General features: G+C 51.7%; 2 protein-coding genes and 1 pseudogene across 4 annotated transcripts; 1 reads left to right on the forward strand and 2 right to left on the reverse strand.

Annotated features, from left to right (window-relative positions):
• The first annotated feature begins 176 nt into the window (after window positions 1–176).
• LOC118507059 (serine/threonine-protein kinase Warts) lies at window positions 177–9,444 on the forward strand. Of its 3 annotated transcripts, none has more exons than XM_036045025.1 (8): window positions 177–372; window positions 2,959–3,131; window positions 3,216–6,219; window positions 6,299–6,419; window positions 6,919–7,034; window positions 7,120–7,189; window positions 7,263–7,458; window positions 7,542–9,444. In XM_036045025.1, the coding sequence occupies exons 2-8, from the start codon at window positions 3,000–3,002 to the stop codon at window positions 7,977–7,979; spliced, it is 4,077 nt and encodes a 1,358-aa protein (XP_035900918.1). In that variant the 5' UTR covers window positions 177–372; window positions 2,959–2,999; the 3' UTR covers window positions 7,980–9,444. The 3 variants fall into 3 exon arrangements, with proteins under 3 accessions (XP_035900918.1, XP_035900919.1, XP_035900920.1); XM_036045026.1 differs by lacking the exon at window positions 177–372 and adding an exon at window positions 483–852; XM_036045027.1 differs by lacking the exon at window positions 177–372 and adding an exon at window positions 1,183–1,332.
• A 3,675-nt stretch (window positions 9,445–13,119) lies between these two features.
• LOC118502396 lies at window positions 13,120–15,475 on the reverse strand (annotated as a pseudogene).
• Window positions 15,476–16,542: 1,067 nt separating this feature from the next.
• Window positions 16,543–26,554, reverse strand: LOC118507065. The gene is made up of 22 exons (XM_036045044.1): window positions 26,354–26,554; window positions 26,164–26,277; window positions 25,438–26,091; window positions 25,191–25,365; window positions 25,021–25,116; window positions 24,780–24,960; window positions 24,262–24,711; window positions 23,884–24,052; window positions 23,514–23,816; window positions 23,275–23,437; window positions 23,043–23,199; window positions 22,838–22,975; window positions 22,483–22,761; window positions 22,081–22,422; window positions 21,833–22,006; window positions 20,711–21,758; window positions 20,392–20,646; window positions 20,161–20,324; window positions 18,701–19,196; window positions 18,091–18,628; window positions 16,916–18,023; window positions 16,543–16,848 (listed from the first exon to the last, which is right to left on the reverse strand). Exons 1-22 carry the CDS (start codon window positions 26,441–26,443, stop codon window positions 16,659–16,661), a joined length of 7,284 nt encoding a protein of 2,427 aa, XP_035900937.1. The 5' UTR covers window positions 26,444–26,554; the 3' UTR covers window positions 16,543–16,658.

A 26,554-nucleotide genomic window follows, 5' to 3' on the forward strand; every position in this document is an offset into this window, starting at 1 on the left:
ATATTCAACAAACGTTCAAAATTCTCAAAATTCTACGACACTATACGTTTACAGCAGCAGGTTCAGTTCTTATGCAAGCTGTGAGCTCAGCTCCCTCGGCTACTGCGGTATTCAGCGGCCCAGCAACCGTATTCAGCTCCGACAAATGTCGGAATCGCTGAAATCGCGCAGTGCCCGTGCGTGTGCGTGCGTATGTGTGCGCCCCTTTTTTGTGTTGTTGATAAACGTCAAAACTACAAAAATTCGATATTTTCGTGACGAGAATTTGCTGCCCGAGAGCAACTCTACTACCGACTACCACTGCTGATCCCTCGCGATCTGCTGTGAAAACGCGCAACCCACCGCAAATATTTGCCAGTGAAATATGCGAAGGTAAAATTGTGTGGCCCCGTTTTTTTCTCAGTCCAACCATCCTTCGTTCTTTTCTTTTTCACCCCCTGGTGTGTGCGTGTGTGCGTGTGTGTGTGTCGATTTTTCCTCCTCCCACCTCGCTCTCGTTCGTGCTACTGCTGGGTTGTCATCCTCGGCTGTACGTGTGCGTACGTGAATGTGCGATGAAGAAGAGGACGTATTTGCGTCCGTGATTGCGTGCGTGCGTGCGTTCGTGCGTGCGTGCGTTCGTGCGTGCATAAATCTCTCGGAAAGAGGGTACCCCGCTGCCGTCCGCCTGTCCCCCTGTCTGCGCAAGGTGGTGGTGGGTACACGGAAGCAAAGTGGGGAAAAAATGTGCCCGTGAAGAGTGTTGGTGCTTACAACAAGAGTGGTGTGGAATGAGAAGCAGAAGAAGTAGTGGAAGAAAAAGAGGCAAAAGAATGAACGCACAGACTGTGCGGGAGAGAAGAAATTGCATTGGTATGTGGAATCTTATTTTCGTCGTGATCAAAACGCGTGTGTGAAATGGCAAACGGTCTGTGTGTGTGCGTGTGTGTGCGCGCGGGGGAAATGAGGAAAAAGATGGGGGTCCCAGTGTGATCATGGTGATATTCTAAGGGCAAAAGACATACACACACACATGCACGCAAGCGTTGCTACAAGGAGAAAACGCAATGGAATATTCGATAATCGCTGACCGAAGGGATTGTGGAATGTGGAATTGGAAGCAATCCCATCGTGCAACTGTGTGTCTCCGTGTGTGAGTGTGTATGTGTGTCGCGATGTTTGTACGAGCGCGCGCGCGCCTGTGTGTGTTTCTCTGTGTGTACATGTGTCGTTTTTTTGCTGTGTGTGGCTGGCTGCTACTACGCGCGATTCCCTGAATCGGATTGCATTAAAATTGTCCCCGCTTAACCCGCTCATCGGACTGCTCCCGTGGAACGGATGGGACAAAATACGGTTCGTGCGGATTACACACTCACACACACACACACTCCCGTGCTGGGAAGAGTGAAGAATGAGAAGGAGGTGGAGGGGTTTTCATCTCGCGTAAACAAAAGTTCGATGAAAATGGAGTAGTATGGTGATGATGGTGTGTGGATGGCCACAACAGCACCCCAGCACCACATTCCATCGCTCGAGGAGGAAGGGGAGTGGTGCGCGGGAGGCGGAGGAGAAGGGAGGCAGTGTGTCGATCAAGCAATGATTTTGTAGCGGAAAACGAATGAAAGATGTCGTCAAATCACTCACGATGGAATCTTGGCCGAGCAAAAGTCTGGACTACTTTGATCACAGTTCATAAAATGAATAGCAGGCTTGTTCGTACGGATCGTCCTGCAGCCCCCTACAATCATTTGTGATAAGAAATGGAAAATTCTGCAACGCACGGGTGGGATGGTGTGAAAAATATGTCCGTGGAATGTGTTACACAAATCGGGTTTGCCGTTCATTCGTTCCACATGGTAGAGAAAGACGACACCGATGACATTTACCCAAAACGCATCGAACAAAGCTTGGCTGTAGTTTTGTGCAATCGACGACTGCACATCAACAAAGTGTACCCACCTGTGAGGGGCTATGCATCTTTGTGCAGCGAAATGTCCAACAATAATCATTGTGTCCACCAGCCTTTATATTGTCCAACACTGCACAACAGCGCAGCATTCTCTTCGTTCTTTGTAGTACGTGATTTCCATCTCCACGGCAACGGAATCGCGTGTCACACGCAGATCCGTCCAGAATGGCCAACACACATGATCTTATGCCATTATTTTCGATATTTAATGAAAATTGAAAAACTTCTTGTGGCTTGCCGCAACAAAGCAGCAAAAAGAAACCCCGATCCAATGTTGACATTTAATGTTCACCTGCCAAAACCCTGCCCATCATGGACATACTAATAATGTGCAAAAAGAAGCACACACGCAAAGCAAAAAAAAATCTGCGCACCGAGACGTGTGTGACGTCTTCTTCTTCGCGTTTCTTATTGTCCCCCCCCCCCCCGTGCTTTTTTGTTTCGTTCTGTCTACTTTGCATTCCGTGCATTCCACGAATAATTAGAATAAACACGCATCTGTGAGCGTGAACCATGTGCATGTGTGTAGTGTGCGAGAGCGGGAGAGAATGAGCCGAGCGCGCGCGATGGTGATGTTCTGCCGTGAGTCACGGTTTATGCAGCTAAAAGATGATCTGCCTTCTTACCCGCGGGATTGGGGTGGTGCGAGCACTCTTCTTCTTTGCCTGTGCTGTGATTTTCCGTGTCCGTGTCACTTCAATGCGTATGTGTGTGTGTGTTTATGTAAAGAATCACGGCAGGGGAGATATTTCGTATCCTAGAGGAGAGGTGCAGGTTTGGTGAGGGAGCGCCGTATCCTTGGATAATTTTTCATTGCTGACGATCGTCCTGCTGAAGATTGTTTGCGCTTGCTATAGTTATTATTGATCGTGTTTTTTTACTCTGTGAAGCCGTTTCTGATTTGTCCGTGAGCAGAACAGATGGCCGCGACAGGGGTTAAAGAAATAAATCACTGTTAAAAAGGCTAAAAATCTCCACTAACTCTGTGTCTATTTTATTCATCCTTTCAGATCTAGGAAATAGCAGTAAGTTATGCATATTATAAATCAGCATGAATGGAAAAGGCGGCAAAGTTCCGTTGTCAGTGGCGCGCCACTCGACGTACAACGCGATAGCACTGGAGCAGATCAAAAACGAGTTGATGCCGTACGAGACTGGCCAAGCATTGGGTGGTAGTCAACAGGTAAGCTTCATCAGCAGCGGCGGTACCATTATCTCGGAACGCTGATTAACGTATTGTCGGCCGCACTTTTACCCCTCTCCCCAGCTCGTCGCACCGTTGAAGCGCAAACCAAGCATCGAGAAGGATGCACCGCAATCGCCGCTGCACATGCAGCGCACCAGCCCGGCCCTCGATTCCGGTGCCGGCAGCTCGCGCTCCAACAGTCCCCACTCGCAGCAACCGTTCTCGACGGCCATGGTGGTCGGGCGCAGCTCGCAATACTCCCCATCGCCCTGTCCGACCAACTTTAGCGATGCGCCGCCCATACCGCCACCGCGCTGCTCCTCCACACCGTCCACTCCTCAGCCCCCGAACCCGATGCATATGCTGAAGCGCATGTCACCGGCCTCGGTCGCATCCGGTCGGAACGGGCAGTTTGGTGGGCCGGCCTCGCAATCGCCTGCCCGCGGTTCCTCGCCGATTGCCAGCGGTGGCAACCATCAGCTACGGCAGCCGATCATCGTGCAGAATGGGCCGCAGGTGCAGCAACAGCTGAGCCAGCAGATGGCAGTCTACACCGGCAACGAACCACCGCCACCGTACCCGCAGCAGATTGGACCGTCGTCACCACCCAACTACCTGACGTCGTTCCACAGCCGCCAAAGCCCGACCCAATCGTCGACGCAGTCGGACTTTCGCAAAAGTCCTAGCTCGGGCTTCTACTCGAACGCATCGATCGGCTCATCCAGCCCGATTACCGTTTCGCAGGGCAGTGGTGGGGGCGGCGGGGGTGGAGCTGGAGGTAGCGGGATGGGTGGTGGTTCGATACAGCGACCGATACCACTGCAACCGAAGCCGTCAACCGTGCATACACCTGCCTCGAAAGCGGCCCAGCATCCGATCATCATGCACTCGGTCAAATCGACCCAGGTCCAGAAGCCAATACTGCAAACGGCCGTCGCACCGCCTGCACCGGCCGGAGGCGTGTCTGGTGGTGGTGGTGGTGGCGGAGGTGTTGGTCCACCGCCACCCTCGTACGCCGTCTCGGTGCAGCACAAGTTGAATAAGGCGGCATCCGGGTATGCCACACCGCCCCCACCTTCGCAATCGGCCCACGCGCACGATGGTACTACGTCTAGCAGGCACACCGCCGTTGGACCGCTGGGAGCAGGAGGTCCCTCGGGAGCGCCCGGTACGGGCAGCAGTGTCGTTCCGAAGCAACCACTGCGAGCGAAACCATCGCTGCCCGGGCTACAAACCGTGCTTCCTTCCAATGTGCCAGGCGTGCAGACCACCGGCGGTGGTGGTGGTGGTGGTGGCGGGGGTAGTGTGAATGGTCATCAATCGTCACCCGCCCAACCCCAGGTGCTGTCCAGCGGTGGTGGCAACAGCAGTAGCAACAACGGATCGCCCAACGATCCTCCGTCGTACGATTCGACCATGATACTGTTGCAAAAACATTCATCGCCCAAGAAAGAACCTCCGCCGGCGTATTTGCTGGATGGTGGTGGAGGGACACCACCTCCGTTACCACCCTCACCACACTGTCCCCCGTCGGCGATGGAATTGGAGCAACAGCAGTATCGAAACGGTAGCGGCAATGGGAGTAACAATCACCACCAGTCACATCAGCAGCACCACCTGCAGAACCATCTGCACCATCAGCAGCAGCAGCAGCACCACAATGGGCACGGCGATGGTGGCGTGAACGGCAGTGCGAACGGTAACCTGTCCAGCAGCAACACCAGTACGAACGGTAGCAGCAGCAGCAGCAGTAGTCATAACGCGAACGCTAACACTATTAACAGTAATATGAGTAGTAACACTAACGCAAATGCAAATAATAATATAAAAAATAGTATGCACAACAACAACAATCACGATCATCATGGTGGGAGCGTGATGATCAGCAATGGCAAGACGCCCGGTTTATCGCGAACGGCGATAGATGAGGACCGGCTGGCGCAGCACCATCACCATCACCATGTGCAGCAGCATCATGGTGTCACCGCCAGCAACGGGCTGATGCAGCAACATTCGGCCGATCCGAAACAGCTGCCCAAAGCGCCGCCAAAATCGAACAACGGTAATGCTGGCTCGCAGCACGCTTTTACCGGTGCGCTTAAAAGCCTTGGTGCACTGATGGGAGCAGGGGGCGGACAACAGCAGCAGCAGCAGCAGCAGCAACTAAACCATCACCAACAGCAACATCATGCGGTAACGCATGACGCTTCCAAGCAACGCGTCGGCATGGCAACGACAGCGGCGGCTGCTGGCAGTGGCGTTCGAAGTAGTCTCATGAAAACGGTACGCTTTCCGGCTGGTAACAGTAATGGGCCGGCAGTGGCGGCAGCACCGGCCTACACGAACGGTGCCTCCGGTAGCGGTATGGATCACGCACCTTCGGGTGGCAGTAGCGAATCATCCGCGTCGGCCACAACGCCAACCGGCGCACCATCCAGTACACCGGTCGTTGGAAACGCTTCGTCTAGCGGTGGCAGTGCCGGTGGTGGTGGAAGTGGTGGTGGCGGTGGTGGAGGGGGCGAAGATAATCCACGCAAGATAAAGCATCAATCTCCCATACCGGAGCGCAAGAATCTGTCCAAGGAAAAGGAAGCGGAACGGTCCGAATGTAAGGTGAAGCATTACTCGCCCCAGGCGTACAAGTTCTTCATGGAGCAGCACATCGAAAATGTGCTCAAGTCCTACTCCCAGCGCAACTTCCGCATCAAGCAGCTCGAAAGTGAAATGTCCAAGCTCGATCTGCCGGAGGAGACGAAGATCGAAATGCGCAAGCTGCTCTGCCAGAAGGAAAGCAACTACATTCGGCTAAAGCGTGCCAAGATGGATAAGTCAATGTTTGCCAAGATCAAAACGATCGGCGTCGGTGCGTTCGGGGAGGTAACGCTGGTGAAGAAGATCGACACCACCAACCATCTGTACGCGATGAAAACGTTACGCAAGGCGGACGTGCTGAAGCGCAATCAGGTGGCGCACGTTAAGGCGGAACGGGACATCCTGGCCGAGGCGGACAACGAATGGGTGGTGAAGCTGTACTACAGCTTCCAGGACAAGGATAATCTTTACTTCGTGATGGATTACATACCGGGTAGGTAGCAGCAGGCCGGGCGAGTGTCCGGCGGCCACCGCACGCGTTTGTTACGCTAATCACTCTATCATTTCGGCAGGTGGAGATCTCATGTCGCTGCTGATCAAGAAAGGCATATTTGAGGAGGATTTGGCCCGGTTCTACATCGCCGAGCTGACGTGCGCGATTGACAGCGTCCATAAAATGGGATTCATTCATCGGTGAGATTTAATGTCTCTTTTCTTAATATAAGCTGAGCTAGCTTCCACTTCCTCTTCGGTCCTACAAGCTCGAGAGGCCGGTCATTTCTGGCTTCCTTGATCGAATTGTACCAGTAGCTGAATAGTCATACCGCGGACTCCGGACCGTTCTTTGTCTCTCAAATCTTTATCTGGCTCACAATGACCCAGTATACCGCCGTGAATGAGTGTTTGCTGGCAGTCGACCACTCGCCTACCATAAATTTAGTTTACGCCACGTTCCTTCGGGTCTCTGGGCTGTAGCCCCCAGCCTTGAAATACTGAGCTTACCGCGAGAAGACCTCTGGCTGGCAGGACGAGATTCTTAACCTCATTTTTAACACCAGATTACGCCGTGATCTGCCATAGCCTGTGGTGCAACTTAGTCCTTGCTCCTAAGCTCTCTTTAATATCCTTTCTGTTTATGTAAACTTAATAAAAAAAATTATATCAAAACTACATATACATATACACATTACAGAGACATCAAGCCGGATAATGTGCTGATCGATCGTAAGGGCCACATCAAGCTGACGGATTTCGGGCTATGCACCGGGTTCCGCTGGACGCACGATTCAAAGTACTATCAGAAGAGCGGTATGTTGTATTGTTGCTTACTCGATTTTCCCCCTCTAATGCGATTACGATCAATATTTGAATGCAATCCATCGCCCCTTAACAGATCACGCAAGGCAAGACTCGATGGAAGCGTGGAGCAAATTTGGTTCGGAAATTCCCCCACCACTGGAAAGGTGAGGAGCAGATTGCACGAACAAAACAAACGAATGCACGAGCTTAAGAAACTAATCACTTCTTCTTCGGTAGGCGAAAGTTCCGGGAGAAAAACCGCGCCAAAGCACACTCAATCGTCGGCACGCCCAACTACATCGCGCCGGAGGTGTTGCTGCGAAGCGGCTACACCCAGCTGTGCGATTGGTGGAGCGTCGGCGTCATACTGTACGAGATGCTAGTCGGACAGCCTCCCTTTTTGGCAAACACTGCCGAGGAAACACAGATTAAGGTAAGCCGAACCGTACCGTACCCGTAATTGGCCAGGCCCAATTACAGCAGCAGCTGATACTTACGCACGACCCCCGATTGCAGGTCATTAACTGGCGGCAAACGTTGCGCATACCGGCGGAAGCGCAACTGACGCCGGAAGCGAAGGACATCATACTGCGGCTGTGCAAAAACGAGGACGAGCGGATCGGGCGGAATGTGGACGAAATCAAGTCGCACCCGTTCTTCCGCACGATCGACTTTAGCAAGGATCTGCGCAGCCAGCAGGCACTGTACGAGCCGAAGATCAAGTACCCGACCGACACGTCCAACTTTGATCCGATCGATCCGGGCCGGTTGCAGGATTCGTCCTCGTCGTGCGACGAGGGCGGGCACGGCAATCTGGACGAGGTGTGCGACAGCGGGAAACCGTTCCACCACGGGTTCTTCGAGTTTACCTTCCGCCGGTTTTTCGACGACGAGTGTGATCACAAAATCACGCTCGACTCGAGCGAGGGACAGGCGGAAGCTATTTATGTATAAAATAATGATTACTAATATTATTAATCTATTAATTATTACCGAACACACCGACACAAACCTACCCACACACAGACACACACAAAAACACATCTACTAAACGCTAAAATCCATAAATATTATTATCTTCTCTTCTAATCACACACACGAAGGACACGTTCTCTCAAAGCTGGAAGGAGATTAGGGTGAAGTGCGGGGGGGGGGGGGGGGGTATGGAGGGGAAGGGTAGGACAGAACGAAATCCCGGGTTTCGTTAAATAAAGTGCTCTTATAAAATTATACGAAACCTCACACACACACACATAAACACAAGAAAATGGGGGGCCTTTTTGTGGCAATGCGAAAGACGCGCAAGCCAAGCCTTTGTGTGTGTGTGTGCATGTGTCCCCGCGGGAAACAACACCGGGTTATAGAACCGAAAGGAATCTATATCGGATGTCGGAACACGGGGTCAACACGATCGAAAGCTAGGGACTATATATATACATATAGGAAAATGGGCAACACGCCGCCGCCTTCGGATTGCCTTCAGTTTTTTTTTTATCGTAGGGTTGTACACATCAGTGCCGCGCTTCAGCATATATATATATATACATATTACAGGATTTGCGTGTTTGGACGATGATTAATATAACTATTATTATTTTATTACTTTTATACGCGAATTGTTGTACAGTGCAAATATGTGTGATTCTGAATTTACAGAGTATTTAGACAGTAAGCTTGGGGGAGTGGGGGGAGACCGAGAGAGAGCGAGAGAGCGAGCGAGCGAGAGGGATTTACATAAAAACGGATACACAAAACAATCGGAAAGCACAGCACCCCAAACCTAGCCTAGGGGTAAACGTGTTCTGAATCGCGTAATACTCTCAGTAGAATCGAAATATGGACACGAAACGCAAAACACGACGAGACAAGCAGGGGGGTAGAAACGGAAATCACAGACAATCATACGGAAATCAGTAAAAAGAGAAAATAGGGTGTGAGAAAAAGGGAAATTTCGAAAACAAAATAGAAGCAAAGGGAGCAAACACAGAAACATGTAGAAACACGAATGAAAAAAAAACAGATTGGAACAGAAGAGTAAAGCAGGGGGGTGAGGAAGAAGGGGGCTCCACTGCAACAGATGGTGAAAAAGGAAGGCAGGTTTTATTGTTGTTGTTGTTGTTGTTGATGTTATGAACACCGATGATAGCGGCGGATCAGGAGAGAAAAAAAAATGGAATCAGATGGAACTCATTTGGCAAACAGACAGATCATCCTCCAGGAGGAACAGCAGGAGAAATAGCATCAGACGGTTTTGGCCTTTAAGCGAAATATTTATGTGGGATTTACATGGCCGCGAACGAACGGTAGCAGAAGATGGTGGCCACAAACACAACCCCCATACACACGTACAGGCACGCGCGCGGTACCGTTTTTCTCATCACAAATAAAACGAGCGGAATAAAATCAAAAATCGATCGAATCGAACGGTTTGTTTGCATGCGTGCAATGGGCCCTTACGCCTACTCCGAACAGAGCAGAACAGTTCCCCTAGTACGCACACAGATGCAACCCAACCTGATTGATTTGTCGATGGTAAGTGCCTGCAATTCAGACTCCTGAGATCCGGAAAATGCGCCATATACGGCCGGTTGTTCTCTACGGGCACGGACTATTGCTTATTGTCATTATAACACAACGAGCCACGCAGGGAGGGCCCCCTTGAAGCCTAATTGCTAAGACACCTAACAGTTACAAGGACGGACGGATCGAATACAATTTAAAAGCGAAGCGCGTGACAAGTCCGGTTGGTGACGGTTACTGATACAATTACACTCACGGCACATACGGAGAAAGGGATCAAAGGTACCCTACGGCATCGAGATTGTTTTCCGCGAGCGAGCAACCTTCGCGAAGAGAGTAGCACCCGTCTACAATACAGCCATCCGCTACGCCACTGGTGCTTTTGTCACCAGCCCGATTGTTTCCCTCCTCTGCGAAAGCGGTTTTCTTCCATTTCAGCACATCATCACCAACAGACTCGTGGCAGCTGCAGCTCGGATCCTTGAGAAAGGAATCGACGCAACTGCCCTCCTTACCAGAGCTAACTCCGACCTGCAACAACTCACCAACCACCAGCTTCCTCCGATGGTACGTCCCTGGTACCATAGCACTCCTGCCGTAGACTGGGAACTGAAACAAACTCTCCGGGGAACCGGAAAAAGCAGCCACATCGCCAATACCACCTTTACGCACCTGATCCGGACCAAATACCAGCACCATCACCACATCTACACAGACGGCTCCGTCAGCCGAATTAATAGCCATCCGTCTTGCCGCCGACGAAGGACTTCGGACCGAGATTCCGAACGTCATCTTCACCGACAGCGCTAGTGTTCTGGCAGCCCTTTTTTATTCTATTCTTCTTAATTCAAATTGTTTGCCTCAAGGGCTTTACAAAGTCAATTTATCTTATAACTAAACATACATAACACATAAGGAGGATATAGGGAGCAGGCAGAGATGGCTAGTGAAGAAAAGAAAAATAGATTTTAGGATGAAGAAGACAAAAGACGGGAGCGGAAACAATTAATGGAGATATTGTGGTCAAACAGATCACCAACCGAATTGAATGCTAGTAACGCGCGCATCCATGGATCGCTCTGGGAAAACCGCGTACGACAAAAAGGGATAAGCAGGGGAGGACGTACGCGTAAGCGATGGGAGGGGACATATAAAGGGATAGCTGCCAGAAGGGCGGGGGAGTCAATGTTGGAAAGTAGGATGTTGGCAATAAATAACTTGCGAGCATGACCATGACGATCTTCCAGCTTAACCAAACCCAGTAGCTGGCACCGCTCCGAATAAGAAGGTAAGGTTGTGCTGGGGTCGTTCAGTAAACGCCTAGCGGCTATCCGCGTAAACTTCCTCTGCACCCTCTCCAACCTATTCATAGCGGTGACACCAGCGGGGGACCATACAACACTGGCGTACTCCAGGATGGGACGCACCCAGCAACAATACAGCGCTCTCAGGCATAACGGGTCTCGAATCTCAGTGGACATACGAGCGATTAGACCCGCTCAAGGACCGAGTTGAGATGCGGCTCGAAGGACAATTTGTCGTCCAGCCGCACTCCAAGGTTCCTGACCAAGGAAACTCGCGGAAGTGTTGAGTCGTAGAGCCGATACTGGTGTAAATGTTTGGAAGAAGAGCGACCAAACGAAATTACACAGCACTTCGAGACACAAAGAACGAGCCCGTTGGATATGCACCAGCCAGCGAAAGCATCTATGTAGGATTGGAGGGAGCGGGAGTCGCGGGACGAAGACACAGGAAGATAAAACTTGACATCGTCGGCATACAACAAACAACCGTTAGGGGGAAGCGATTGAATGCAATCGGCGATGAAAAGTGAAAACAATAAAGGACTCAAGACTCTACCCTGAGGAACCCCAGATTTGCTGATGAACGGGTCCGACAGAGCCCCATCGACCCTTACCCTGTACGACCGGTCCTTCCAAAAAGGAACAGAGCCAGAGAAGAAGGGCTCCACCGAAACCCATTCGCTCGAGCTTTGCCATAAGCAATTGATGCGACAAACAGTCGAACGCAGCTTTGAAATCTGTGTAGATGACGTCAACCTGCCTACCAGCGACTGTGTGCGGAAACAGATCGATCATCAACGACATAAGGTTCGACAGGGTAGAGCGTCTCGGCACGAAACCGTGCTGGGAGGATGGTATTAACGGGGAAACAATAGGAAGGATAGAAGAGTAGATCACATACTCGAGGACTTTGGACGCTGCACAAAGGATGGAGATGCCTCGATAATTTAAGGGGGACGTCCGGCAACCTTTCTTAAAGACTGGGATCAGCCAAGCTGATCTCCAAAGAGAGGGAAAAACTCCTGTATCAACCGACCTAGTGCATAGGCGAATCAACATAGGAGCAATCGCCTCTATAGCGTCAATGAGTGCGGAAGAAGGGATGCCGTCAGGACCAGGAGAAAAAGAGCGTTTAAGCTGACAAAGTGCAGTGAACACCATCTGCTCGTCGATATGCACCGAGTGAGCGTTAATATAGTCCCGAGGAACACTCGAGAGCCCAGCCACAAGAGACGCGGTAGAGTGAGTCGGATCAACAAAAAGACCATCGAAGTGATGCGCAAACAAATTAGATATTTCCAACGGGGAGGAAGCAGAGCAATCGCCCATGGTCTTGACCCTTCAACACGGTTCCTCAAAAGACCCACACATTCAGCTCCTAGATGACATCCGTCCATCTCCTGAAATAGTCCTCTGTTGGATTCCGGGTCATTCCGGAATCGACGGAAACGAGAAAGCCGATTGTCTTGCAAACGAAGGTCGGCTCCGTCCGGCCGAACCGCACAGCTCTCTTTCGCGCCGTGACGCCATCCGCTTCACTAACGCAATAGTCGCTCAACACTGGAACACCACCTGGCACAACCTAGACCTCTCCACAAAACTCCGCTCCATCAAACACAACACCGCACCCTGGGACGATCCCGATTCCAGCCACATCCAACGAGTCCTTTCCCGGCTTCGCTTTGGTCACACCCGTCTGACCCACTCCTACCTTCTCGACAGATCCAGTCCTCCACTTTGCAGCTTCTGTGGCGTCGACATTACCGTCCGCCACATCCTTACCGATTGCCATGGATACACTACACACCGAACAACCTGCCATCTAGATACCGACCTAGCCATCATACTATCTCCCGACAAGCAACAGCAGAACCGCCTCATCCGATTTTTACACATCAGCAACCTGTACCGAGAACTATAAATTTATAGCACAATAGTTTCCATATTACAAAAAGAATAATAGTTAAGCAATAGTTAAGCCATAGTTTTTAACCACACATATGTAACAATAGACAGGAAAGAGGCGAATGAAGTCTCAAAGACCCAAAGCCTCTATAAATAAACGAAAAAAAAATCAAAGATACCAAAACGGGTTCGGCGATCCTCTACGTCAAGCAGCGTCCTTGGGCGAAGCGTCCTTGGTTGGGATGTGTAAGTTGAGCCCAGAGAGTAGTGTTGGGGAGTCGAGTTAGATTCCAATTGCTAGCATCAGCACTGGATCGTCAAAATGCAGAGAATCCTCTCCTTACATCTCGATGATGCGCTGAGCGTCAACTTGTTCCTGTCTTGTTAGTCCTGTCGAAGAAGTCGACAAACTCCTGGTACGGGGTCTTGTTCAGTGGCAGATCCTTCCACAAGTCCGGCGTGAGGAAGGCGTACGTCTTGGCAATGGCGGCGTACGTGGCCTTGGCGAAGGTGCCGAGCGTCGTGGTCGAACCACTGCAACTGCCATCTGCAGCAGCTTCTTCGGTACCGGGGCAGACACAATGCCGGTACCACGTGGGGCCGGAATCAGACGCACCAGAACGGATCGATAGCTTGGCCAGGATGATGGCACCACGGATGGTGGTGGCCACTTCACACCGAGACCGATGTGACCGTTGCTATCGCCGATGGCGACGAACGCCTTCAAGCGGGTACGCTGACCGGCACGGGTCTGCTTCTGGACGGGCATCATCTTCAGCACCTCATCCATCAGCAGACGGTTCAGGAAGAAGTCGATGAGCTCGAACTCTTTGATCGGGAGCGAGTACAGGTAGATCTCCTCGAGCGTGCGAATCTTGCCATCCTTTACCAGGCGGCCCAGCTTCGTCACCGGCACCCATTCCTTCGAGTCTTCCTTTCCGCCGCGACCACGGCCACGACCACCGCCTAAATCCACCACGGGCTGGAGCAGCGTCCGCCATGCTGATCTTGGTGTTGAATGTGTTATTACGGTAACCCGAATGGCCAGAGAGTAGTGTTGGGGAGCCGGTAGTCCAATAGTCCCGCAACAAATAGTCTCTGGGCGTTGCAGTTACGCTGGTTCACGCGACTCGATACCCAAAAGCGCACAGCGAGCGTCGTAGTCCACTTGGGACCCTCCAGAAGCGCAATGCGAACCGGGTGAATTTGCGCTGGACGGATTCCAAACAGGCTAGGGGTCGAACAGCAGATGGCCACCGTACAATGGAGGCATACTCCAGCACCGATCGAACCAAGGAGCAGAGAGCGTCTCGATGGAGACCGGGTCCGTGAAGTCGCGAGTAAGTTGCTTAAGCAAGCCTTTCAGCTGGTAGCCCTTGGTGACGACGTGTCCGAGCTGTTCGTGGAAGCTCAGTTTCTCATCGTGGAGCACTCCTGAATCCCTAACACAGCTTTTGCGGACAATAGCAGAACCAGTTATTGTGGGGTCGTACACCAGAGGACAGCGCTTTGAACGTGAACGTTACGACAACAAACTTCTCAACAAACAATTCAAGACCATTCTCTGAACACACCAGGATTGGAATGAACCGAGTGTAGCTTGAAGGCGGAGGTGGTAAACAGTAGGTGGCTTCCAGCGGGGAGCACCTTAGTTACGGTCATTGATGAAAATGACGAACAGCAGCAGCCCGAGGTTTTGCTCCCTTGAGGCACCCCTGAAGAAGCAGGAATACAACGCGACAAATGGGGTCCCATTTTCACGCGGTACGATCGGCCGGCGAGATACGAACGCGGAACCAAGTTAGCAATTGGACGGGCGTACCCAACACCTGGAACTTGGCGAGTAGCAAGGCTACTTTGATGTCCGTATATACCGCGTCCACCTGGGAGCCGGAGTCGATGGTTCTGTGGCATTGGCTGACAAATGCAACTAAGTTTGTGGTGGTTGAGCGCTTGGGGACGAATCCGTGTTGAGTAGTGCTGAGGTAGTTCGAGGCAGCAGCGAGAAGCGGTTCGTACACAACAAGCTCGAAAACCTTAGCGCAGGCGCAAAGCGATGTGATGCCGCGGTAATTTGTCTCCCTGTTTTGTGCACTGGAACTAACCACGAGGCTTTCCAGCTAGCAGGATAAGGTACCCAGACGGAACGAGTCGCGAAAAATCGAGACCAGGATTGGCGCAATGGTGGCAGCACTTCGCTCCAGGATGGAAGGCGCAGAATCGCGTCCCGGGACAAACGATGGCTTGAGACGGTCAATAGCTGTTAGTATTGAAGACTCATCACAGATAGGCAAGCGAGCAGTCATGGCATCACGTGTGATATCATGTGTGTGTGATAGTGCATCAACAATTTGCCCCGTCTCATTCACTTCCGGAAGAAAGGTGGCGGTGAAACGTGAGGCAAAGATATCACAAACTGCTGATGGTGTGTTGCCAGTGTGTCAGAGCGAAGCAGATGGAGCTGGGAAAGCCGGAGGATTTCCGCCTGGCATTGACAAACTTCCAAAGTGGACGGGGGGCACGGACGGATGCTGGCGGAGGACTCCAATGCACTCGCCATTCACCGAGTTTCCTGGAAACTGATAGAACACCAGGCCCTGATCTCCATAGAATCAGGCCAAGAAAGAAGAAGAAGAAGGGACGTGCCTGCAATGGACTTGGGCTGCCACCAACTGAGTTACCATGTGGTGAGACTACGGAAGGTTTCGATGGGCGGGTCATGTTGTACGCATGTCCCAAAACATGCCTGCAAGGATCGTAGACATGAGAGGAAACGGATGAAACAAGACGCACAATCGCGTCAAAAGATGAGTTGAACAGATCGTTTGACCAAGCGAAGCAATCACCGACTGAGTAAAGTGCGGAAGGAAAGACTTCGGATATAAAATCGACTGTTTCAGCCCGTTGGGCTGTTGGGCGTTGGCTTGGGGGAAACTTCACCTATCTGGGGTCATAAGTCAGCACCGACAACAACATTAATGTTGAGTTACGCGCACGGGTGCTGGCTGCCAACCGGTCATACTACAGCCTGAGGAAACTTCTCCACTCTAAATACCTGTCGCGACGGACGAAGCTGGGACTGTACAGAACATTTATAGTCCCAGTACTCACATACGCTCCTGAGACATGGAATCTGTCCAAAACTGACGAAACCCTCTTAGCCGTGTTCGAGGGGAAGATGCTCAGAAGGATTTTTGGCCCCGTATGAGTGGAAGGACAATGGAGGAGCCGCTACAACGACGAGCTCTACGAGCTGTACGATGATCTCACTATCGTACAGCGCATTAGACTCGCCAGGCTCCGGTGGCCTGGTCACGTCATGAGAATGACACCGGACGACCCAGCCCGTAAAGTCCTTTTAGGCCGTCCACAAGGACAGAGGAGGCGTGGTAGGCCCAAATTGAGATGGAGTGATGGCGTTGATGCGTCCGCCAGATCGGCCGGGATAACGTATTGGCAGACGACGGCGCTGAACCGTGAGCGGTATCGAGGATTGTTGCAGCAGGCCAAGACCGCAAAGCGGTTGTAGCGCCTGATAAGTAAGTAAGTAAGTAAGTTTCAGCCCGTTGAGCAAAGGGCGAGGTCATCCCGTCAAAATCCCAGAGAACGATGGCGACATGCATGCCACAATCCAAGCGGGGCATCTCACAGGCCGCCGGTAGGCTGGTCATGTCATGAGAATTGCACCAGACAGCCCCAGAAGCTGGCAAACTCCTTTACGACCGTCCACGTGGACAGAGTAGGCGTGGTATGCCCAAAGCGCCTGATAAGTGGGTAAGAAGAAGATGTAAAATCCAGTATCTGTTTTTATTGGCCAGTTACCAAGCAACTATTGCTACGATTAATGTTGGCCCAGATCTAGAGCGACCCGGTTTTCCAGATTGCGCGAAGCTTGCTGCAACGATCATTCAAGCACGATCACATCCATCGGATCATCGGCGGGCGGTTTTGGTTTCGCGGTGGTGGTGTTGACCGCTGCACCCCCCTGATGACCCGATCCACCGCCACCAGCACCTTCACTTTCGCGCGCCTTGTTCGCTTTCTGGCGTTCGGCAAGCTTTTGCTGCAGGGTTTTCGCCTGTTGCTGGTTTGATCTAAAACATCATTTAGAGAAGAGCTGGTTAATAGAGGGAGATCGGGATTGATTGATCGACCACTTACCCAACACCCATCGGATGCATTGAGATTGGGGAAGGGGTGGACGAGGTACCGGCACCACCACCACCACCCCCAGCACCGATCATCGCCGATTGTCTGTTGTAGCTGTCGGTCGGTGGATACCCGCCGGCACCCGTCGGGACCGGTGTTATGGTCGCACCGATTCGTGGAATGCCGGCAGTGGGACTCGCGGAAGCGAAACGATTGCTTCCCACCAGCGCGTTCTGCATTGCGGCAGTCGCTTTGGCGGACTGCTTAGCAGATTGCTTCCGGCCACCCGTTGCTGGCAGGGGTGGCATACCGGGAACGGTGGGAGCCGTCGCGCCAGTTCCTCCCTTCATGCTCATCAACCACGACCGTGCCATGTGGGGATACTTTTGCAGCAGTTCCATGTAGGAGGCTATCAAATCTTTCGGCACGCTGGCATCGAACTGGCCGGCGGCGAGCGATTTATCCGTACGGCCGGTGTTTGTTGTCGATCCGGATGCTTTCCCTGTACCGACGGGTTGCATCAGCGGACCCATCACGGGTTCGATCGAAAGGCCGGGAACTCCGAGCTGCGGTATTGGCTGATTCATAGCGTTGGGTCTGCTGTACGGTGCCGGGCGCGTTTGTTGCCCCGCTCCCGCCTTTCTGCCCTTCGCTTTGCGACCACCCGCCGCTGGGTCTTTGCTCCGTGCCGGGATTGGACCGTCCGACGGTGTAATGGTGGGGATGGGCGACGGCGAAGCCACGCGCTGCGCTGTGCCTCCGAAGGGTGAGGATACGCGGGCATCTTTCTTCGTCGGCAGTGGACCAGTGCCGGTCAGTGTTGACATCGGCGTGAGCGTAATGGTAGCGAGCTGATGCTGGTGTTGCTCAACGTTTATGGATTTTGTTCCGGAAGAGCCTTTTTTGCTTGCTCCGAGCGTGGTGCTAGCGGTGGGAGCGGTGGTTTGCTGACTGCTGCTGCTGCCGCTGCCGACCGGGTTGTAATCTTTACTGGCGGAACTGGCCATCTGACCTTTCGGCATGCCCAGCGCCATCGGGGGAGGTAGTGGGGAAGGTGTGGAGGTGCTTCGATCGGTGCTCGGAGAAAGTGCAGCTTTCTGGCTTTGCATTTTAAAAGCAGCTGAGAAAATGGGGAAAGAAGAATTAGAGCGGGTTTTCCGCAAAACTATGCATACTTGCAATACTACCTAGATACTCGGTAAAAGCGGCCGTCATCATGGGACTGTTGCCGATCGCAGCAATGTTTGGAATTTGGCTGAACAGCTTCAGATACTGTTGGTAGAGCGTGGAAGAGCTCACGGCACCGGTTGCCGGCGAGCTAGCCGTTGGTGTTGGTGGCGTTACCGATGGCAGTGGTAGGAGCAGATCGCTGGAAGATGTTCCGGGCGAAAAGGGCATCGATTTCGCTGCCGCGGTTGGTACGGTCGTGGCGGACGTTGAAGACGAAGCGGTGGTTGCTTTATTCGAACTGTTGCTACCGGTCGTCGAGGATGGTACGGAATCGAGCATAATCGGCGTGATGGTGACGCGTGACGAAAGGTCGGACATCATCATGCTGGTCAGCGCGCTTTGTGCGTATTGATGCGTGGCAGGATAGGAAGGCTGCGGAACGCTGGACTGTTCAGTGGTTGCGGCCGTTGACGTTGGTGGTGCAGCGGAAGCAGAAGCGGTGGCTTTCGTCACACCCAAGCGCCGATTTTGTTTCGTAAGCCCAGGGATAAAGTTCTGTTGAGAGTAAATAAAGGATAGCTTTAAAGCTGTGGCCCTTTAAATGAAGAACAAGAACGAATAACTTACCGCCGATATCGGTTGCATCGGTACAATCATCGTTGCCGGCAGCTCACCGCTGGTTAGCATCTGTTTCGAACCATTGCCACCGTTACCTGCGGCGGACACAGCTGCTGCTGCTGCCCCGGTCGTTCCTGAGGTCGATCCTGTACCAGCGCTAGCGCTTGCCTGTTGCTGCTTTTCCTGCGTTTTGCGATAGTTCATCTCGTACGTGCACAGCTTGACGGCTAAATCGAGCACGCTAATGTTGTCGGGCAGTTTCGGCACCTTATCGCTGACAAACACCCGGTACGCGTCGACCAGCACGGTCGCAAACATCGACTCCTTCGCCTGCATGTGCTTGATGATCTTGCGGTACGCTTTGTACATGTCGACCATGAGCGAGAGCAGCTCGGCGTCGTTGCGACCGTCTGTGTACTTCTTGAGCAAGCTCCGGTACACCTGGACGCAGTACAGTATCGCCTGCTGGACCAGCTCTTTGCGCTCGTAATCGTTCAAATACTTCCTAGCGATGAGAAGAGACATTGTGATTGGTAGTGGAATACTTTTTGGGAAATGGATACAAGATCACCGACTTTCACTCGGCCGCGCGGATAACACCGACATCATCGGATCGGAAACGCGAGGCCGATGCTTCCTGTCGGAGGCTTTGATCGTGATAGAGCACGACTCGGAAACAGAGTATTGGTTGACGTCGACGATCTTGAAGTGGTCGAGGAGTTTTGCTACTTTGGCACGATCTTAACTTCGGACAACAACGGCGACAGCTAGGAGGTCCTCCTATGTATCACCCATCGATATGGCCGATAGTCCTCTACGGGCACGAGTCCTGGACTATGCTGGCGGAGGACACCATTTTCGAACAGCCGGTGCTATGGACTAACTTTGGCCCTACCAGGAAGGTGCTCACCAGCAACCCGTTCGGCACTAGGCTTACAGACCTGAGGGAGTGAGTGCAGCCATTGACCGTATTTCCTGGAAATGGATTGGAAACTGAGGCTCCCGCTGTTCCCCGTTAACGCCCTGTTAGTGTCTTCCACCAGCGCAGTACAGGATTTGAGTAAGTAGAAGACTATCGAATGCATTGGTGTGCGATGGGTTGAGCATTTCCTGTGTTGCTATTCAGCCCGAACCTACCGGGCCGGAGCCATCCGTAAGCGACCCGGAATTGTTCGGGCCGTATTCCTAGTGCCAACGAGTTCGGGTCGACCCCAACATAACTCCTTTCCAATCCATTTTGATGGTATTGAAGGTGCTTCTCAAGGATTAACCTACACGCTCAAGCTACTGTTTCGTCGGAAGGCTTATGCCCTCTTAGTTAATGTTAATTCATGACAAAGATAGGAGAGGATGGATCTGTATACTCCTTCTCACCTCAGTTGTGGCATATCAATTAACACTTCTAAGAAGAGACTTTTCTTCACAACCTCAGAGAGTTCGATCTGAACCGGTTAGATCTAGGTACTTACTTGTCCGGTTCTGGCGTGCGCTGCAGCTGCAGTGCCAAATCGAGCAGAATGTCGTACTCGGCAAACTCCTTCAACGTTTCCATCAGCACGATCACGCACTTTGAAATGTGGGAAGCAAAGTTACCCGGCCGATCAATGTCCGACGCCGGAATTCTCCACAAACCCTGCAAAGCGTTGCGAACAGACAGCACATATTAAGCAGTTCAATAGATTTTAAACTAACACACTTACGTTAAAGAAATTGGTCGTCTTGCGTTCGGTAAACAGTCCCGGAATTTGATTACCGAGCGTGGTGCGGTACGTGCCGAGCAGTAGCTGCCGTGCACTCGCGAAAGATTTTGTCGAGCCGGGCGCGTGCATGAAATGGTGTACGAGACGGTACATCGATTTGTAGTGTTCCGGGAAGCGCGTTATGCACTCTTCCAGATTTTTAATGCACAGCTTGAAGATGGTGTCCCGCTGCGTTGGGTCGATCGGTTGCTGGTTCTAGGAGTGGGCGAATCGGGTTAGAAACATGTGCGAGCAGTAACTTGCTCTCCATCACACTTACAATGAGCTCATCGTCCGTGGAGGTACTGTCACTGTCCGAGTCGGAGGACGTATCCGAATCACTGTCGGACGAATCGCTGGACGTGGACGAGGAATTGCTGGTGGTGGTGGTGGTCGTCGTAGTGGTGGATGTAATTGCACTTTCCTGCGATCCACGACGCATGGCTGGATGCTGAAGGTCACCCAGCTGCTTAATTTCCTCCACTCGCAGATGTTCCAGTGCACGGGCAGGCATCGGAGCGGCACCGGCTGCCGGTGAGGGAACGTATGCAACCTCTTCCACCACCTGAACATCACTCGCTCCCGGGTTCGGTGCTTGTGGCTGAGGACCGGTGACGGACACAGTAGCCGCCGATTCTGGTTGCTCGCGTACAGTAGATTCTTCCCCAACATCCGATGGCGCTGGAACAGGTCCGACAGCTTCCGGCGCAGTTTGCTCTCCGGCTTTAGCGACCTTGGGAGAATCAACCGGAACGTCCACTTCCGTCGCGCCGGCTGCATTACCACCGGCGTTCGGTGAGATCTTTCGCTTCAGCATGTTTTCATTTATCTTGGCACGATTCACCGCAAACGGGCTGGTTGATAGCTCCTTGAGCGTGCGCAAGAATAATCGAGACGTTTTTTTGCTTATCGGCGAATGTTGCTCCACGTACTTGATGATGGCCGCGTTGATGCGGTAAAATATCTCGAGCGCTTCGATCGCGAGCTGCGACGGGCTGCTGTGGTTGATCTTGATCGGGTAGGTCGCGTTGCATTCGTACAGATATTTGGCCGACTTCAGGTAGTGCGTCAGGTAGACGGCCGGATGTTCCTTCTTTTTCTCCGCTATCTTACCGAGCATGTAGTGATGCAGCCAAACTTCGTCCTCGTGATTGTGGCCGTTCTCTTGGTTCGATTGTAGCTGCTGCTGCTGCTGCTGCTGCTGCTGCTGCTCATCGATACCGTCACCGGTCGCAGTGCTGTAGCACAGCTTGATAAGACTCACCTTGTTGAAGCACGTGAACGCTATATCCAGGCAGCGCTCCTTGTGCGTTTCCACCAGAGCGAAGCTGGAAATTCGGATCACAAGGGAAGCATTAGCGCTGATGAACGTCCTAGTCACCTAGCTCAAACACCGTATTACCTCTCCATGGACAGTGTATCGCTGAGCAACTTTAAGCTACGCGAGCAGAACGAATGAATGTTGTAAGCGAACGAGCCGTACTCGATCCACAGCTGCGAATCTTCTTCGTTTAGCTGCAAACACTGATCGAAGCACTTCATACCGTTGTCCGTTTCATCGAGAAACTCCTGCAAGCTGTAACACAAAACGACAAAAAAAAACCTTAACTTGTTGGACTTTCATTGCTTCCAAATCGCATCATCACTTACGGTATTGTTTCAGTTGAGTTAAGCTTCGTCTCAACCTTGCTTGCTTTGGACAGTGAAATTCCTGCCCACGAGTCAAAGCGCGACGGTTCCAGGGCCAGATCCATTACGTAGTACCGAATGGCACGGGTAAAATCACGACTTTTAAAGTAAAAATCGGCCAACAGATAGAAAATCGGCTTCACTTCGCTCTGCAGAATGTTGGCCGGCTCCGGCAACGTGTTGCCCTTGCCATCGATAAACTCGGATATCGGGCGGGACAGCTTCATCATGTTGATTTCGCGCGGTATCAGCAGAATAATGCGCTGCAGCAGTGCCTCCATATCGGTCGAAATTGATTCCAGCCTGTAGATGCAAAACGGGAGCATTAAATGGGTGTTCAATTTTGACTTCCCTTACACTTACTTGTATGAGTTAAATTCCGGCAGACTGTCGGGGCGGTACAGATCGAACAGCTGAATCGCTCGTTCCCAGGTAAGCGCTACTTGCACAGCACAGTGATCCTGTATGTGTCGGAGCCGGGGCCGTTTCTGTGGGTAGCCGTACAGGCAGTACGTTACCTGCTCGAGATACTCGTTCAACGTTTCGCGGAACGGTTCCAACATTGGGGAACGAATCTTGGGCACAACGACATCGAGCGTGTGAAATAGCAGCCCACTGTCACCTTTCGAGCACCAATTTTTCCTATTTTGGGTGGTGGAAAACAAAAACCCGCTCCATTACTACCGGGTGAAAGAGGGCGGGATGAATTCAAACTCACTTTCCCAGCAGCTCATGGGCAACGAAGCACATCATAATCGAATTGCAAAGACGTTCTGGTTCCAACTCTAACGTCCCACTTTGATCGGCAATGGCCAGCGGGCGATTCAGCTTAAGCGAACTATCCATATCGTCTTGCCTGCAAACGAAAGGAATCGTATAAAGCAATGGATACCATGGAACCCTGGGGGGAAATGTATGATTACCGCTCTAAAATGTAGTACAGCACAATCCAAGCTCTCCAGCATTCGATCAGGCAAAGTGGGGCGGTATAATTCTTCTCCCCACTCGGGTCCAGCTGGTGCGTTAGCAAGCGATGCAGCGATTGGATGAGACGCGATAGATTTTTACCAAGCATATCGACTGCCAAAAAGGGAGAGAGAAAATATTGGAATGTTTAAAAAAGCCTCCATACGACAGGCATCGTCCAAAACGTACTGATAGCTACTCCTTCCTGCTTGATGATCGACTCAATGTAGAGCAGCGTGAAGTTTACATTGTTTGCCCACATGCGTGACTTGCGGCTGTCGTGCTGTACCGGGGCGGTCATAAACTGTTGCACGGAGTAGGTGAAGGATTTTTCCGACCAGAGAAAACATTCCTGCAAACAGTACAGAAGGACGACCCCGTGAGGACATTTCGCAATGCAGCTGCTTTGCCTTCTTCGAGCGCATTACCTCCATCTCGGCCATACTCCAGAGCGATTCCAGCAACATTTGCGTTTGAATGGTGAGGCTAAGAATCGATTCGTCCGGATTCCCATCGGAGGTGTAGTACTGCAGTGTGTCTTTCAGTATTGTGACCACCGGCTCATGCTCACCGCTGTCGTAGTGGCGCTTAACACGTTCGATGCGCAGCTTGCGTTCCGTCTCGCCGATCAACTCTCGAACCGAGCCTTTGCTGACGCTGGTGTTGGCTCGCTGATTTGGAAAGTTTAGCTCGATGCACGCACCACCCGGTGCGTCTACCAGCTCGGAAAGCTACGGGAAAGGAAAAATCAAATGCATTAATTAGAATGAGGAGGAAGCAAGGAAGGAATAAGCTTACCAAATAGAGATTATCTAAAGCTTCGTCGAATTTTTGCATACTGCAGTCGAGAATGTAAGCAATCCACAGCAATCGAATGCGATACACCGTCACGGTTTGCGGACTGGGTAGGCTGTCCACGTAGAACCGGCAGCGATGGAAAACTTCCTCATCGAATCGATCAAACACACTGCAAAGGGCGGAAAGGGCTGAATTAAACACTGAGCTTTGAAGCTAGGGCAAAGAATAGGCTTGTTTCTCGTGACGGCAAGCCAAGTAACCGATATCTATCCCCATAACGAGGACAGAGGAGGACGTGCCAAGGACTCAACCGGCAACATCCCTGGCGAAAGACCCCTGCAATGGCCCTCAGTCATGCTTCACTTAGTATTAGATTACCTTCGCGTTTGCTCATCGCTCTGCGCCAAACCGGCATCCAGCTTAAGCTCGAGATGAAACAGTGTGATTTGAAATATCACCTCCAGCCGATCCTCCGGCAGTTGATTCCACGAGCCGTAATCGGTGTACTGTGTGAAGTGTGAATGCAATTCCAGGTAGAGCGAGCGTAGTTCCGGTTTCATCGCGACGCCCCACGATTTAGAGACGTGCGCCAAAAATCCGTACATTAACGCATACACATCAACGTTGCTTTCCTTCATCTCGGAGACAAAGCTGTGCAAATTACATTCACTGCAAAAATTCAACTGCGTAATAGTAGGCGATTGCTCGGTGGATCCGCTGGTGGAATGTGCTTCGGCAGATTCTGTCCGTCCCTTGGCTTGATCGCTTGGTTGGGCCTCGGTACATGCTTCCGGCACAAATGGAGAGTCCTTGAAATGTAAATCCTCGCTAAAAACATAATATTTTCAAGCATTATTGTACGAAAGGAAAGCAGGCAACAAGGTAGGTACACTCACGAAAGATGTTGTTTAACGGCTTGCTTGAAGAATGAATCGACCGTTGCATCGACCGGATCGTTCACTTCCTGTACGCTTTTCTTTCGCGTCGAGCGTCGGTTCTTATGCCAGCCCCACTGCTCGAGAATCTTCAGCTCGGAACCTCTTCGGCGGGCTTTGTTTTTGGCTTGCTCGTTCGCATCTGTGGAGCAAGGAAGAGTGATGAGCTTTGGGACAGGTTTAGCGCACAAGACATCCTTACCAACTCCAGAATCAGCACTATCAGCAGCAGACGTACCATTGCCATTCGCTTCGTCATTGCTTTTGGCCGCCGCACCGCAAACATCGTTCGCTTCTTCTGCAAAGGTTTTGCGAACATTTCTATTGCTACCGAGCATATAACTTAAAATTGATGAAAAACTAATCACTCACCACCACACACTTCCTCCTCTTCAATTTCCATGCGATTATCGTCTTTCGCCGCCGACTGTTCCGCACTACATTCGGTTGCGTCCGGTGACATCTGCACATCTTCCACGATTCGTTCCGGTGTTGCCTTCTGGTGTTCGCAGAACAGTTCGTCCGTGTCTACCATGAACACACAGCGCTGTGGGTAAAATTTTACACCCGTCGCCATTAGCAACCCCAATAGTGTCGTTCAGAATTCCAATCAACCTACCAAATCTAGTTCCTCCATCAGCTGGTTCAGCTTTACCAGTACGTTGCCGATCGTTTCGAAACTAAGATCCTCTATTTTCATAACATTTCGCAACGTTTCCGGCATTACGGTGAAATCTGGCGTATCATCCGCCTGGTGACATGGTTTGAACAGCTGATCGAACGTTTCCAAGGCAGCTGCCAGCGGCCGGTGCTTCTCTTCCTCCGAAAAATCGAACGACGGTGGCACGGTGAACACCGTATCCAGGTATGGCAGTGTCGATTTAAACCGTTCCCTGATTGCTCTCACCACGTCGATGTACAGCTTGTTGCGACCGTCCTTTCGGTGGCATTGGCTGGCCCATCCGTACGCTTCGACCACGTTCGAAGCGCTACAAAACACTCGCAGCAGCCCTTCCATGCTTGGCCAGTGGTTCGGATTGCGTTTAAGACACTTTTCGAAGTACATTTTCGCTATCTGCAGGTGGCCGATCTTGAGGGCCATGTGTGCCAAACGGGACATAGTGTACACGTCCGTTTCGTCCAGATCCATTGCCTTCATAAGGAATTCGATGGCAAGATGTTCCTTACCTTGCTCCTCGTAGATCAGCCCAATGTTTCGAAAGCAGTTGTACTTGACCGCGAACAGCTTGTTGTCCGCCTGGGTGGGCGTAACCTAAAACAAGCAACATGGACGTAAAAAGAAGGCAGACCAGTCCGGCACTGCGATCGAGGGCAAATTACGTACATCGTTGATGACCTGCGTATCCAACAGTTCCAGCAGCAGTTCTAACGCATCCTGCTGCCGGTTCTCCTTTTTCATCTGCAGCGCACGTACATACTCCGAGATGGCAATGGTTTCCTGTTGAAAAAGGGAAAAGCCGACACATTGGTAAACACGTCCACTGCGGCAAGCGAACGCACCAAATCCACCGTACCTCGGCTTCTTTCGTAACTATTAGCTCGGTATCGGAAACGTTACTGTCTTCGTCCGATTCTTCCTCGTTGAGCGCTGATATTCGGATCATTTTGAGCGTTTTTTCACACACAATTCGGCACTTTACTGTGGACGAGTTTGCGATGGCGGCAAAATGGGCCAGTTTGTTTACATGTTTGCATCGATCCTTGCGTCAAAAATC

This window comes from Anopheles stephensi, chromosome 2, assembly GCF_013141755.1.
Source record: "Anopheles stephensi strain Indian chromosome 2, UCI_ANSTEP_V1.0, whole genome shotgun sequence".
In the NCBI taxonomy this organism is placed as follows: domain Eukaryota; kingdom Metazoa; phylum Arthropoda; class Insecta; order Diptera; family Culicidae; genus Anopheles; species Anopheles stephensi.

Bases quoted from the DNA above. Each gene is read 5' to 3' on its own strand.
- LOC118507059 (XM_036045025.1), top strand. From the start codon at position 3,000: ATGAATGGAAAAGGCGGCAAAGTTCCGTTGTCAGTGGCGCGCCACTCG. The intron at 6,420-6,918 runs GTGAGATTTAAT...TACACATTACAG, and splicing joins AAAATGGGATTCATTCATCG to AGACATCAAGCCGGATAATG. The intron at 7,190-7,262 runs GTGAGGAGCAGA...CTTCTTCGGTAG, and splicing joins ATTCCCCCACCACTGGAAAG to GCGAAAGTTCCGGGAGAAAA.
- LOC118507065 (XM_036045044.1), bottom strand. From the start codon at position 26,443: ATGATCCGAATATCAGCGCTCAACGAGGAAGAATCGGACGAAGACAGT. The intron at 25,366-25,437 runs GTAGGTTGATTG...TTTTACCCACAG, and splicing joins TGATGGAGGAACTAGATTTG to CGCTGTGTGTTCATGGTAGA. The intron at 22,976-23,042 runs GTAATCATACAT...TTTCGTTTGCAG, and splicing joins CTGTACTACATTTTAGAGCG to GCAAGACGATATGGATAGTT.